Here is a 15,691-nt window from a genome sequence, read left to right as displayed (position 1 = left end):
AAAATAACTTCTAGTTTACGTAAAATTACTAAATATATATAACATATATTTTATATAACTTCATTGTAATTTTTTTTTTCAAAAGCTTATATGAATGGATCCTAAATTTAAAGAAACAAACAATCACTATTTTTTAAGGACCAAAAATCACTTTAAAAAAGAATTGTTCTGACAAAAAAATGCATTCTCAATAATAATAATAATAATATATAAATGCTCTTCATGGGAACAATTATGTAGAGTTAGTTAACCAGACATATTATCTATGATTATGAAATACACATCATGTGCTTTCATCTAATGGCAAGTGGCAACTTTTAAGAGTTTCCTCCCCCACTCCATACAATCACAAACCCACAATAGTTCAATTTATTTTATGGCAATTTTTCCGTACTTCCCCCTTGAACCCTTCTTTGACGTCGAGCATGCTCATCTTCACCATTGCTTGTTGGAAATCCAAGAAAAACAAGGCTTGGTTCATTGCATAAGCATTCACAATGTTCCTCGTTTGTGGGCTGTTGTACAACGTTTGGTCCGATGTAAGAACCCCGTTGTTTGAGACCAAATCGTTGAAGTATTCGTTGTCAAAATCGTTCCTCGTGGAGTCAAAGGGTTGCTCAGCAGTGTCACCCGCACTGCATGTCTTGGAGAGTGTCTTTGCAAATTCTGAGTCCAAAGTTGGGTCCACTTGGGTCAGTCTGTGCTTGAATGAAGAACACCTTGCCACTCCTAATGTGTGAGCTCCTGCACAATCAAAATCTCTAATTACTACTAAAAATTAATTATCAAATTAGTGATGGAAAATTGCTTTTCTCTTCCTAGCTAATTAAGTTTACTAAAATTTAGTAACAAATTAGTGGATGATTGCATGCGTATCTTGCCAAATCAACGCTTCAGAAGAATCAGAACCTTACCTTCACTAAGGATCCTTCCAGAGAGGAAAAATAAATTAAGATGAAACTTTTAAATTAAAAAAAAGTGTTAAAAGGTGAATTTGACCTTATTTTACGGTCCATTTCTCTTCTTTTCCGCTTTCTTTCTTTATAAACAAGTAAACCCTGAGAGACAGGGAAATAAAGCCACGGATTGCTTAAAATTTGTAGTTTTTTTCTTATTTGGTTAAAGGAGGTCCCAATTCAATTGAACCAAATCATTTCTCTTTATATAAACTCTATTATTTTATGTTTATTAATAATATCAGCAAGTTTGATCCTAAAAAAAACGAGTAGGAAGAATATTCACAATTAATGGGGGATAATTCTAAGTATGAAGTCCTATCAAAGTTAACCTGCAGACTGAATGAATTAATCAATTTCTTTGATTTACTTCTTATATACTACACTACATTCCATCCACACATTTATGATTGTCTTTTTCCTCTGTGCGTCAACCAAACAATTAACCATGTTCTAAAACTTCAATTAGTTAATTCTCTTTAAATTATTCTGACTCATAGTAAAATAGCAAAAACAGAGGCATATTATATTACCTGAGAGAGCCACCATGTCTCTTGCAGAAAACCCACGTTGCCCGAACATCTTGATGAGCTCAGAAGCATTGAAAATGGGGGCAGGCAGATTGATAGTATCCTCAATTTTGGACCTTGTTCCATCCTTCCTACCTTTTGGTATGTCATATACAGGACCCCCTGCCTGCACATGTCATAGGTACTAAGAAGTTTAGGTAAAGTTAATTGTAATTATTTAACAATTTAATTGGAATACACTCTATAAAGTATTTTACATGGTTATCCAAACATGAATGACTATGAAGGATAAAATTGTTAATTTTTTGTTATTTTTTCACTTCCCTGTAGTGAAAAGTCATCAAAGTGAATTTTGTCTCTCCCAACAAAGTATTTTTTTTATACGCACATTTAGGAAATTGAATTATGTTAGTGTGTTTAAAAAATTCAATCATTTATCAATTATGTTAGACCTTATTGATATGTTAACTTTTGTTATAATTACTATATAAGTTATATGTAAGGTGTTTTCTCTAATTGATTAATTGTGTATGACAGTGTATTGAAATTAAATTCAACTTGGGCCACACAAAAAAATGAGAATAAGGTACAGAACAAGAAATGTGTAGTAGCTTCATCTTACAAAGAAAACTGCATCTCTAGCGGCCATGGCAACAATATCAGCGCATGAAACCACTCCCGGGCATTGATTTTCAAGCTCTTCCTTGATGTCATCGATGACTTCATAGCCTCTCAAGCTCAAATTTGCTGGTGAATCCTTTTCTGCTGTGTTGTCCTTAGTGGAGTCAATCAGAACTGAACCATCACATCCCTAGTAGACAAAAATAAACCCTTTGTATCACCACACATATATGATACTCGTGAAATAATACTTAATTACTTATAAGCTAAGTTAATAATGTGTGCAGTTTATAAGTTTAGAAAATGGATGCAACTTAGTAAGTTTAATTTGCCCTTGAAAGACTGACATGGCATCTTAAAAGTTACGTAAATACAACTAATTGACCCGAATAGTTACAAACAAAACGTACATTTTAATCTACATGTGTGCTTATATAAGTATCTTAGCTTTTGTGTGTGTACGTTTACTTCAATCATTTTTCTCTCCACTCCTTTTTCTTTGTCATGAAGCAACAGTATTAACATTTATTAAAACCTAGTATAGAAACACAAGAATGATTTATATTACATCTTTAACATGCGCTCTCACACAATAACCCTTCTAACTTCAAGTATATATAGACACACGAGCCCATCAACTACCCTATGCTAATGAAATTCAATTTTTCATTAGAAAAATGGGCTAGATAAGGATCAACTTAAAGATCACAAAGTCAAAGAGATTCTAGTATTGTGTCATGAATCAACACTTCAAAAGTTAATTTAAAGTACTAAGTGAAGACACAAATGTTTATTTTTACATTACATCTCTAACATTTTTCACCATGCTGTTTCATTCATATCTATTTTAAGTGTGGGGAAATTTATTACATGTTTCAGAACATATTATTTATCTATAGTTCCAACTAATATTCACATAATACATAGTCTGAGTTTTTCAATTTACAAAAAAGAGTAAATAAAACTTCAATTATGTGTGATATATATAGAGATTGTCTGACATCATGATAGTTCTGGATCATATAATAATTTCTCGTAAGTGTGAGTGAGTGATTGTTTGTGTTAGGGAAAGAAAGAGAAGAGAGAGAATGAACCTCTATGAAACAGTCATGGAAGTGCATTCTAACAAGACCTGCAGCTAGGGTGGGATCATCCTGCAGAGCTCTGTTGACAGTGTTCTTAACAACAGGTTCAACAAAAGGGCAACTCAACAAGTAGTAATTCATGTTCAAGCCACTTGCTCCGAAACTGAAACCACTCACTATTATCATTTCCATAACAAAAAACATTGTGAGCAAATTAGCCATGATCACAATCTTCAAACACTTCAAAGGTGGTTTGCACAACATCTTGATGAAACAACAGGCTATATATACAGTACGTGGTGAGAGGATTGAACACTTAGTTTGTAAAGTGGCCCAGCAGGAGAATATAAAGAAAAAGAACCTTTATATAGTTGGAAAAAGCTGGCACACTTAGAAGAATTCGACGGATTTAAGCTCCTATTCATGGCCTAATCTCTTATAATATAAATATATATATTTTTTTTAATTCTCGCAAGACTCTGCAAAAAATTATCAAATAAAAATATAAATACTTCAAATATTAAAAAGAAAAGTTCAATACTTCCTTCATTTATTAAAATAGTAGAAAGAACCAACATAATATGGCTCGGTTTAGTCATGAAGTATAAGTATAAAGATTAGATTTTTAATCATGGGAATGGAAATATTAATTATTAATTAAAGATAATTAATATGGCTCGGTTTACTTCAATAATCTCTACACGTTAAAAAAATTAATCTATAATTATTAATTAAAGATACTTTTAATGCACACAAAAAATTATTAGAAAGATGCCCGAGAAAAAGATGTCATTGAAAAATTTAAAAATTCTTTGCTTTAATAAATAGGACATGATAACATCCTTTTTTTTCTTGAAGTCAATGTTACTACTATAAATACATGATACATTACTGTTTATTGGGTTCAAGCTTAATGGGTAAATAGTGTTCACAAAAGAAAAAGTAGGATTAAGTAATTTACGATCTACCATAAAAAAAATAAGTAATTTAGGATCCAGAATTTTGAAGGGAAAAAAACACCTAAGACTCGCGATGAGCAAAAAGTAAAATTAAAACTTTGGATATTGTAATACTGTAAGGATAGCATCACATTCTTTAGTACTATCAAGTTTTAAATTATGGAGAAATAGTAGAAAGAGATAATTCTATTCTTGACGTGCACGCGTAGGCGTAACACTCTTGAAAGTGTTTTTTAATAGTATATGTTTTTGGTACATATGGGAAATGAAAAACCAAAGCAGAAGTTTTTTAACATATGTTTATAAAGAATTCAATATCTATATTTTTATAATATTCAAAATTTTAGTGCTCACACTTTTTTTTTAAAAGGAGTGCTCACAGATATTCAGCGTGACTAATGTAATTATCTTTCTCAAATGAGAAAATGTATTTATATAATTTTTATATGAAAATTTGTACAATAAATTAAAAAAGATAGAAAAAAAGACAAAAATATGAGATAACCCAACTCTTCTCGAGTATTTAATAAAACTTTTTTTTGTCCATCCTAATAAAGTAAATAAACTACTATATTGGATGCATGTTACTCGCATGTAAGTTGACACTTACGAGGGATTTGACCATTATTTTATTTAATATTTTTTTACAACGGATTTCACCATTAATTTAGGAGCGAAATCTGCAGACGAGTCTATAACCTACAATTCTGCAAAATACTGAAAATCTTTGAAACATGTTGAAACTCAGCAACTCTGGAGGTATTTGAGATCGATACATATATCTTTCATCTTATAATGCAATTCCTCATATAATTTCAAGAGATTTGAATAAAGTGGGTTTCCTAGTAAGAACACATACATTAAATTTATGATAATAACATTTCACACTTTTCTAAACATTTTTCTACGATAATTTTATGTTTTACTTTTGAATGAAATACCATAACTTTCTGTTCATTCAAAATAAAATTTATCGTTGTGCATTTATGCTTTGGTAAAAAATTAATACAAATTACTGATCAAAATAATTAATTCAAATTAAGACTCTTATTTAATATAATGGATAGAACCACTCGTGACCTAATTAGCTGAATATTAATATTTTAAAATATTCAAATAAGTTTTCTTTTGGTAGAATACTCGAATAAGTTTGCTTTTTGGCATGGAAGTTACCAACTAAATTGTTCCGGCCTTAGCTTGATTATCTAACATGACAGGTAAGTTTTTGCTGACTCAAAACTCGTAACATTTTATAGGCTTATATAGCTGTTTTGCTCAAAGTTTGTTTATCAAATGAATAATTTTACGCCAGAAAAAAATAATTTAAAGAGTAAATAAAAGAGTATTTTTTTTATATATTTTGTAAGCACAGACATTTAATAGTAATTTAAGAAATTGTGAAGATTATTACAACATATCCAATGAGAATACTTATATGAATTGTTTAATTTTAAGCCACATTACTTCATTAGTATATGAATTGTTTAATTTTAAGCAGTTCATTATTTTCCTCACTAGAGCTTATAACATAATGTTGCTTATATAAAAATCATTAGTTAACAAATTAATATCATAAATAAAATATTTTTCAAGCATTAATGTACTCATTTAAGTAATCTTAGCATTTGAGTGAATTTTGATGCAAAGTGTTTAAATTTATATGAAATTCTAAGATTCATAAAATTATGATAAGCAATTCGTCTAAACAACTATGTAGTGTAGATGTTCTTAGGCTGATATATTAATATTAGGAAAAGTGTACAATTCCAACTAACATTCTACTCTCTTTTTTTATTTATAGAAGTCAAGTTTGAAATGATATTTATTTCATTTTATAAAACTCAATTTATAATGTTTCTTACATTAATTATTTTTGATTAAAAATATTTTTTATTAAAAGAAGAAATATAATGTAACCATTAGAAGAAAGATAAGTATTAATGACAATATTATTTTAAAAAATATATATAAATTTAAGATAAATTTATTATTATCAATTAAATTAAACACTTTTAATTTTGATAAATTAGATAATTAAATCTGATGTTAACGAGAAGTATAATCTACCTAACCATATCTTAGACCGCCGGCTTATAAATAAATAATCTGGTGAATACGAGCTAGAGTATTAGCATGATCACAAGGTCAATAGAAAAGCCTAGAAATTGAACTTCAACAATTGAAATCAAAATGTTAATTAAGCTTACAAGTAAAGTTTAGTTGCAATATCAACTCATGATTTCTAACGCGATGACTTTGCTAGAATTGGGTCAAATGATCTGAAAACGAAGCAAAGTGGGTTGGTTAATGGTAGTGCAGCTAGATAGCTGGCTGCCATTTATAGCTAGAGAATGAAGAGTGCAAAATTGGAAGTGTAATCTCTTATGCGAAGTGGGGCGAAGCTTAATGGTGCAAAAAAGGTGGCAAGAGTGCAAGAAAGCATGAAATTTCAACACTGATCATGCTCTTCATAGTGCTTTCAACGCGTCTAAGTTACATATGTTGGCTGATGTTCTCTTCATCATATCCATCTCCATGTGTAGTTGCATATCAATTTGCTCTATCATTGGCTGAGTGGTAGGCTGCACCCAGGTGGGCCATATTGTTCAATTGTATAATTTAGTTATTTCATATTATATATACATTTACTTACCACAAGTCATAAGAACTTATATTTAACTTATATTTCCTAATCAAGTAATCTAATATTTAAATCCTGATTGATGCTTAAATATAAAATAAATGATATTAGAAATAAAATATTCACCTTATGTATTCATTGTTTTTCAATAAAGATTAGTTATCATTTTTGACATAAAATACTTTATATCATCAATACTAAGGTAAATATTTTAATTTGTCTTAAAATATTTATTAAAAAATTAACAAAATATTTTATTAATATTCATATATTCTATCCTTTTTAATTAAGGTAAGTTTCTAAAAAAATAACCTATCTTATTGTAATAATTTGTATAATCAATGACTTTTATTTTTTATTTAATAGATTTGATTTTTATTTTATGTCACGGTTGAAATTCCTCCACAACTTGTGTCACTGAAGAAAATAAATATGAATTAAAAGAAATAAGAAATAGATTACTCTGACGATGAAAAAAATAAATAAATATGAATTAAAATAAATTACATATATAATATTAATAATAATTGTGACACATAAATTTGAATTATATTATTTATTGAAATATTAAAAATTAAATAATTTTTATTAAAATAATTTAAAAATCTTATACATTGTTGTTCAATTTAGTTAAAATTATGCTTACAATTTTCATAATTTGTAAAAAAAATCAAAAAGTTAATTTTAAAAAAATTCTATGTAATTTTCATGAAATCCTTGTTGGATATATCTCACTTTTCAGTTCTAGGTAATTGGAAAGCTCTATGGAATCTATCTTTTCCAAATAAAGTGAAGGTTTTTTTTCTGTGGAGACTCCAATCCAGAGGAGTTCCTTGTCCTTGTAGTTGCTGCTTCTGTGAATCTAACATTGAGAACGATTGGCATTGTTTCATTGGATGTTCTCATGTGATTGATTGTTGGAGAGACACGGGGCTGTGGCATCAGATTCAGGGAGCCATGTCCAGAGCAGAAGGTTTCTCTTATTTTTTGTGTTTAATTTTGGTAGTATTTTCAGACAAGTGGCCATGCTTTTGTGGTCTATCTGGTGGAGGAGAAATGGTAAGATATGGGAAAATGTGGACAGAATCGTTGCTATTATTAAGTTTGCCATGGGTTTTTGTTTGACAGATGATTCTAGTGCTTTTATTTGCACCAAATATGTTCCTGTTTTTGGGCTTGTTAATCCAGCAGAATTAGAAGCCTTAACTTTGTTTGAGGCTATTAATTGGCTAGCTGATTTGGGTTACAATAGATGGTTCTAAATGCATTATTGAGGGGATTAAAGGAAACTGTATAGAGCATAAAGATTTAATGCGGGCACAGAATATCTTATTTTCCAAACTCAGATAAATTTTATTAGGAGACAAGCTAAGTTGGTTGCTCATCTTTTAATAATGACGGTGAAATTTCATACTAGCCACTAGATTTATCATTACATACCATCTTGAGATCTCTTATTATTATTGAAATGAGTTGAGCTGTTGTGTCATTTACTGTGCATCCACGTGACATGTTTGATTCTCCTTTGCCTTTTCATTTTAAAAATATTTTGAAGATTTTTAAAAAGCTTTGAGAAAATAATTCTATTTGATCATTTTTGCGTCGAAAATTGTTTGAGATGAAAAAATAAAATACTTGCATTAGATATACCAAAATGTTTTTATTTTATTTTTTTCATCTCAAGAAAACAATGTACCAAAAAAAATACTTGCATTAGATTATTTCATTGGATTGAATTCTTACAATCAGATTCATCATTTTTTTAAATAAGATTGAATATCGATTAATTATTGTTTCATCGGTTAACTATATTATGTTTGACTAATTTTCTACAATTTTTCTTTCTTGAGGATTGTAAAGCCCATGTTTATATGCTATGAATGGCAGAAGTTCTTTTTAACACTTGTCAGCAAGGAAGAGTGACTACATACATTTTATGTTAGTTTCGATAATTACCGTAAATCCATTAATTACAACTATCTATTTTCTGTGTTTTCAAGTTTTTGAAAGAGAAATGAAAAATTGACAACGAAAGCATCTAAAATTTGTTTTCACTTTTCTTTTCTTTTAAAAACTATTAAGAGATTAGTTTTTTTAAAATTTATCACTCAAACAAGTTTTCTAATTTTAGAAAACTGAAAACTATTTTTAAAAACTGTAATGAAATAGCCCCTTATACTTTTTAGCCTCAGACAAAGGGTTTGACAAACATTCTGGAAACAATGTCTAACGATGTTTGCCAATTACAACTTGCCAACTCTTTCATAACGCATTAAAAAATCATCGTAAAACACTTGAAAGGTTGTACAAGTATGAAATCAATAAAAATAAATTATTTTAATTTCTTTTTTAACTATAAATAATCAAGTTTTTTTAAAAAAAAATTTACCTGCGCGTCCAAAAATTGTTTAACAGCATTAGAACAAGGAAAATAAAACATACCCAAACCAATGACATTATAAACCACTAACACAATTTGAACTGCTCAGCACATGTAGAGTTAAATAATAATAAAAAAAATCAATTGATGCTTAAATACTTTGTACTTAGTAGCAATTTCATAAACTGTCAAGAAAACTACCAAAACTTTGAACTAGTCTTTCCCAACAAGGATTGCATACTAGGAACTCAAATACTACCCGTTACTATTCCAAGCAATCAAAAACATTTCAAGCAACGGGAACCACCTCAATATCATTTGCCAATACAGCAGGAGGCCGGTTGTATTCTTCTTCCTCCTTTGGAGTGTGGATCGTGACAAGATCAGGAAGGGGAGTTTTAGGACCCTGTTTCCCTTTAGGATCCCAATCAAGCATGATCTTAACCTTGATACCAAGAACACCCTATAGGACAATGAAGAAAAATCTTTTTGCATTTAGCAACATCAATCCATTAAGAAAAAAAATGAGCCAACAACATGAAAATCCTAGTGCTGAAAGAAAATCAATCAGGTGGCTATGTAGAAAAAAAAAAAAAACAAACCTGTCTTAGTAGCACATGTCTCACTGCTGAGTCAATGTAATCCTTGACAGGTTGTCCAGAAGAAATCATGTATCCATCCTTGAATTTCATGGACTTGGCTCTCTGAGCTCTCAGTTTTCCACTAACAATGACCTGCTCAAGTCAAACAACAATTACAACCAAACCATTACATAAAGCAATACAATATTAGGAGTCCATAAAACAAACCTCGCATCCTTTGGCCCCACTTTCCATCACAAATCTTAAAACACCATAGCAAGCCCTGAAATAAATAGTTTAAGATACATAGAGATTATAATTTTGCTACAGGGATGCAGAAGAATTGTATTCACACAAATAGACAAGGAAAATTTAAAAACACCCAGGACATAAAAGCACATTAGTAAAGAAAAATATGGAAACATGTTGCTACAGAAACACAGGCCTAAAATGAGAAGCTACCACATACCACCTCAAGGTACACACTACCATTAAACACCAAGGTACCATCTTACATAAGTATAGCCAAAACTAAAAGAAATCCTCAGTGTATTACAATTAGCCAACAAACAATAAAGAAGCAAAAGAATACAATTTTTGTCTCAGCATATAACAGGTTGCATAGAAGCAGCTATCATGTTGTGAAGGCTTCATATGCAATTTTTTCTTTGATTATGAACAAAGCATTTAACACCATGCAAGGGAGAGTTGGTATTAGGGATTCAATCATTGTATAATCAAGTAGTCCCCAATGTACTTAATGCCTATTAGGATATATCTGTTTTTTATATTTGTTTTTATCTTTTTATTCTGTTACAACAGCAGAATATTTTTTGTTAGTTTGTTATTCTGTTTTTCATGCTTTGCCAGCTGTATTGATAAGGGCAGGGAAGCTATTATAAATGCTCCCTTTTGTACTCAGCTTTGATTAAGCGGTGGAAATATGAAATACACCATTCTGTTTTAACTTTTGTATTCAACTTTCCCTTTAAGATGATATCCAGAGCCATTTGGTCCAGTGATAAACCCTAATTTTTTTTAAGCCCATCTCTTCTTTTCATCTATGGCTACCTCAAATCCTTCCTTTTCTGTGCCTCAATCTTTTCCTAACTTAATTGCTGAGAAACTTGAAACAGCAAATTGAATCTGTCATCAAATCCCACAAGCTTCAACGATTTGTCGTTAATCCTTCAATTCCTCAGCGTTATCTCACTGATGAAGATCGCGTTGCGAACAAAGTGAATCCCGCATATGAGGCTTGGGAAGTCCAATACCAAACGCTCCTCACATGGCTTCAATCAACATTGTCGAAGCCCATTCTCTCTCGAGTCATTGGCTCGCTTCACTCGTATCAAGTCTGACATAAAATTCATGAATACTTTCATATGCAGACGAAGGCATGTGCCCGTCAACTTCGCACTGACCTTCGCTCCACCACCCTTGACAGCAAGACAATGCGTGAGTTCTTATCCCAAATCAAAAACATTGTTGATGAACTCGCAGGTGTCGACAATCCGGTACCTCATGACGAACACGTCGATGCCATTCTTGAAGGCCTAACACAGGATTATGCACTAGTGATCTCTGTTATTGAAAGCAAGTTTGAGACTCCTCCGGTCTCTGAAGTTGAGGCTCTCCTTCTTGCACATGAATCTCGAGCCAACAGATTTCGTAAACACTCATTTGCCCCCTCTGTCAATTACTCTCAAGGGTATGTGTTTTCTAACTCAAATGATTCTAGCACTCGCAATAACTCTAGTGGTGGATATGGCCGCGATGGTGGAGGCCGTGACAACAACAGTGGTCGTCGTGGTGGCGGTCATGGAAGGGGCCGTGGAGGACGCTTTGCGAACTTCCAATGCCAAATTTGCTTGAAATATGGTCACACTGCTAACATTTGTTTTTACAGGGCTGATTCAAATTATCACCCTCATGAGTCGCTTGTGCTCTATGATCCCCATACTCTACAACCTGTGCAAATTAATCCTTCGCAGCCCACCAACAAAACTTCCAACACTTGGGTGAATCCCAATTTGCCACAAACTTGATTTCAGATCACAAGAATGTGTGTTTCTAGGGTATTCCTCTTCCCACAAAGGCTATAAATGTTTGTTTGCTTCAGGCAAAATTTACATTTCCAAAGATGTCCTTTTTAATGAAATGCGATTTCCATTTTATGATATTTTCAACCAAAGTCCCCCTCAGGATATCTCTTTTTCTAAATATTTTACACTTAATCCTGACTTGTCTCCACCTTGTCATAACTCCCATTTGACCTCTCTTACTCCTACATATCAGCCTTCTAATTCCTCTCCCAGCTCTGCTGCTGTTCCTTCAGAGCAACCTATTTTGTCCTCAAATAACAGTCTCCATAATACTGAAACCAGTCCTACATCAGTGTCACAGCCTGAATCTGATTCCTCTTCCCCTCAGGAATCCTTTGAACCTGTTTCTAGAACTACCAATGTTCATCCTATGCAAACTAGGTCCAAATCAGGGATACATAATCCTCAAATTCATCATTCATTATTCTTGGCTCATAATGAACCGAAAGGTGTTAAACAAGCTCTTGCTGATCCAAATTGGCTTTCTGCCATGCAATTTGAATATGCTGCCCTACTAAAAAATCACACCTGGGATTTAGTTCCCTTGCCCTCTAATAGAAAGGCAGTAGGGTGTAAATGGGTTTTCCGGATCAAAGAAAATGCAGATGGGTCCATCAACAAGTACAAAGCTCGGTTAGTGGCCAAGGGCTTTCACCAAGTTCATGGTTTTGACTTTCATGAGACATTTTCTCCTGTTGTTAAACCTATCACTATTAGGCTTATAATTACTCTTGCCCTTACTAATAATTGGGAGTTGTTTCAGTTGGATGTGAATAATGTCTTCCTCAATGGTCTTTTAGAAGAAACAGTTTACATGGTGCAACCTCCAGGATTTGAAGTTGAAGACAAATCCCTTGTTTGTAAGCTTAACAAGGCCCTTTATGGGCTAAAACAAGCACCAAGGCAGTGGTTTGATCGACTGAAAATTACATTGATTCAGTTTGGGTTTCAAGCTAGCAAGTGTGATCCATCTTTGTTCATGTATAAGCATCAAGCTCACACTATTTTTCTTCTAGTATATGTGGATGATATTATCCTCACTGGCAGCTCATCTTCTCTCATCCAACAGATTACAACTCAACTTAATTCTACATTCTCTCTCAAACAGTTAGGTCAATTAGACTATTTCTTGGGTATTGAGATCAAATATCTACCTGATAGGTCTCTTCTCATGACTCAAAGCAAGTACGTTAGAGACCTCCTGCATAGGACTCACATGGCTGAAGCTCATTCAATTCCTTCTCCTATGGCCTCTTCTTGAAAACTATCCAAAACTGGTGGTGATTTATTTCAGGATCCTACTCTTTACAGATCTATAGTAGGTGCTTTACAATATGTTACTCTAACAAGACCAGAAATTGCCTTTGCTGTTAATAAAGTTTGCCAATTCATGACAAATCCCTTAGACACTCATTGGGGGACAGTCAAGAGAATCCTAAGGTATCTTAAGGGCACCATCTCCCATGGTCTTCTCATGAAACCTGCTGCTGTTGGGAAACCTTTATCCATTACAGCCATGTGTGATGCTGATTGGGCTTCTGATGTTGATGACAGAAGATCAACCTCTGGCTCTGCCATTTTCTTAGGTCCTAATTTGATCTCTTGGTGGTCAAGAAAACAACAAGTTACAGCTCGATCAAGTACTGAAGCTGAATATCGCAGTATAGCTCAAACCTCAGCTGAGTTAACTTGGGTTCAGGCTCTGTTACAGGAACTCCAGGTTCCCTTCTCTACTCCTATGCTGCTATGTGACAATCAGAGTGCAGTAGCTATTGCTCACAATCCTGTTTTTCACAGTAAAACTAAGCATATGGAGATTGATGTCTTCTTTGTGAGAGAAAAGGTCTTGTCCAAACAGCTTCTCATTTATCATATTCCAGCCTTGGATCAATGGGCTGATATACTAACCAAGCCTCTTTCCTCAGCTAGATTTGAGTTTTTAAGAGGCAAACTCAATGTGCAGCATTTCTCTAGCCACTCTCCACCTTGAGTTTGAGGGGGGGTATTAGGATATATCTGTTTTTGATATTTGTTTTTATCTTTTCATTCTGTTACAACAGCAGAAATTTTTTTGTTAGTTTGTTATTCTGTTTTTCATCCTTTGCCAGTTGTATTGATAAGGGCAGGGCAGCTATTATAAATGCTCCCTTTTGTACTCAGCTTTGATTAAGCGGTGGAAATATGAAATACACCATTCTGTTTTAACTTTTGTATTCAGCTTTCCCTTTAAGAATGCCCGGTTAACATCTAGGACTAGGTATACAACTATGAACAACAATAGTAAAATTACCAGTAAATAAATTGTTAAACCAAATCAAATAATATAAACAGGTGATCTTGCTTTTACATTAATCCACCATGATGAAACATAAACATTAAAACAAGTAATCAACAAATTCGTAATAACTAAACCTAAAATCCTTGCCTAATGATAAATCACATCACAAACTAGAAGAATGCATTAGCAGAGTAACATGTTTTACCTGCGAACAGCGAGGCCACCGAGAAGCTTGTAGCGAAGCGACTCGGCCTGAGCAATGGCACAGAGGCCTCTGTTGTTGACCTTCTCAGCATAAAGCTCGACGCTGTTCTCGGGAAATTTGAACCTCTTCTGCACCACTGAGGTAAGTTCCCTAATTCTCCTTCCCTTCTCACCTATATATACAATCAAAACAACACAATTCATGGAACTAATTTATGAATGAAAATTCGATCCCACAAATTTAACGGAAGGTTACAGAAACAAACGCACCGAGAACGGCTTGGGTTCTGGTGGCTCTGATGATAATCTCGGTGCGCATCGGCGTAACCCTAACCTCCACGCCGGAGTAACCGTCCTCCGCCAACTCACGTGTCAGAACCTCGTTCAGTTCGGCGAAGAACACTCCATCCGCCACAAACTGCACATTAATAACACTATTCAATTTACAGTTTCACTTTCAAACACAATAGAAAAAATAAAATAAAAATTCATAGATTCATTGTACCACTGACCTTTCTCTTCTTGCTCATTTGAGTTGCCATGTTTGCCAATGGAAGAAGAGAACACGATCTGGTTCTGATCTAAACAAAGCAGTGACTGCAAACCCTAATTTTCTTGAGAAGTAGGGCGTTCGGAAGAGATAAAGAATGTATATATAGGTAGAGGACGCAGTTGATCCAACGGTTCAGATTACTTTAATTTTCTTTTGTGTAGTGTAGATTCCAGGTTTTCTTAAATAATAATAATAATAATAATGATGATAATAATAATAATAATTAAATTTTTCTTTTTACACATCAATTTATCTTATTAGAGAAAAATGGCTTTTATTTGTATTAAAAAAATAATAATCCTCGAAAAATTTAGTGCTGTCGTAACACTAAAATTAGTAGAATTATTGTAAAATGTTATACTAAATTGAAAATAATTACATGTATAAAGATCATAAACATATTTTTTAAAAATTTATATATGAAATTAATGTTTTTTTATTTGGTTTCTATAACTTATTGTATTACAATTAGGGATATTAGCAAATTGGATTGGTTTGATTTTGTGGGGAAAAATAATTTGATCTATTTTAGTCAACTAAACTAATTTGATCTATTTCAAATAGTGTCCAGAGAAAGGTTGTAAATTAGTGAAATAAACATCTCAACTAAAGCATTAATCATTCACATTTCATTGAGTCTCCTTCACATTTTACATAAATCCCTTATGAGAGAATTCTTTTCTTCTATATAAATAAAAAATAATTATAACAACTCATATAATTTGTTTAACTAATTTGTTGAACTAAATGAACTAAACTCCTTTAATTAAATAATTAATTCTAAATATTCAAGAGTGT

General features: G+C 32.4%; 2 protein-coding genes across 2 annotated transcripts; both read right to left on the bottom strand.

The window, feature by feature from the left end:
• Window positions 1-180: 180 nt before the first annotated feature.
• Window positions 181-3,512, bottom strand: LOC114368652 (peroxidase 47-like). The gene is made up of 4 exons (XM_028325870.1): window positions 3,202-3,512; window positions 2,109-2,297; window positions 1,490-1,652; window positions 181-744 (listed from the first exon to the last, which is right to left on the bottom strand). Exons 1-4 carry the CDS (start codon window positions 3,454-3,456, stop codon window positions 365-367), a joined length of 987 nt encoding a protein of 328 aa, XP_028181671.1. The 5' UTR covers window positions 3,457-3,512; the 3' UTR covers window positions 181-364.
• A 5,719-nt stretch (window positions 3,513-9,231) lies between these two features.
• On the bottom strand, window positions 9,232-15,002 carry LOC114368653 (40S ribosomal protein S3-3-like). Its single transcript, XM_028325871.1, has 6 exons — window positions 14,853-15,002; window positions 14,611-14,758; window positions 14,342-14,513; window positions 9,982-10,036; window positions 9,775-9,906; window positions 9,232-9,635 (listed from the first exon to the last, which is right to left on the bottom strand). The coding sequence occupies exons 1-6, from the start codon at window positions 14,880-14,882 to the stop codon at window positions 9,462-9,464; spliced, it is 711 nt and encodes a 236-aa protein (XP_028181672.1). The 5' UTR covers window positions 14,883-15,002; the 3' UTR covers window positions 9,232-9,461.
• Window positions 15,003-15,691: the final 689 nt, after the last annotated feature.

This window comes from Glycine soja, chromosome 9, assembly GCF_004193775.1.
Source record: "Glycine soja cultivar W05 chromosome 9, ASM419377v2, whole genome shotgun sequence".
Taxonomy (NCBI): domain Eukaryota; kingdom Viridiplantae; phylum Streptophyta; class Magnoliopsida; order Fabales; family Fabaceae; genus Glycine; species Glycine soja.
The sequence above is the reverse complement of the archived record's forward strand: the minus strand, read 5'-3'. Positions and strand labels throughout refer to the sequence as shown.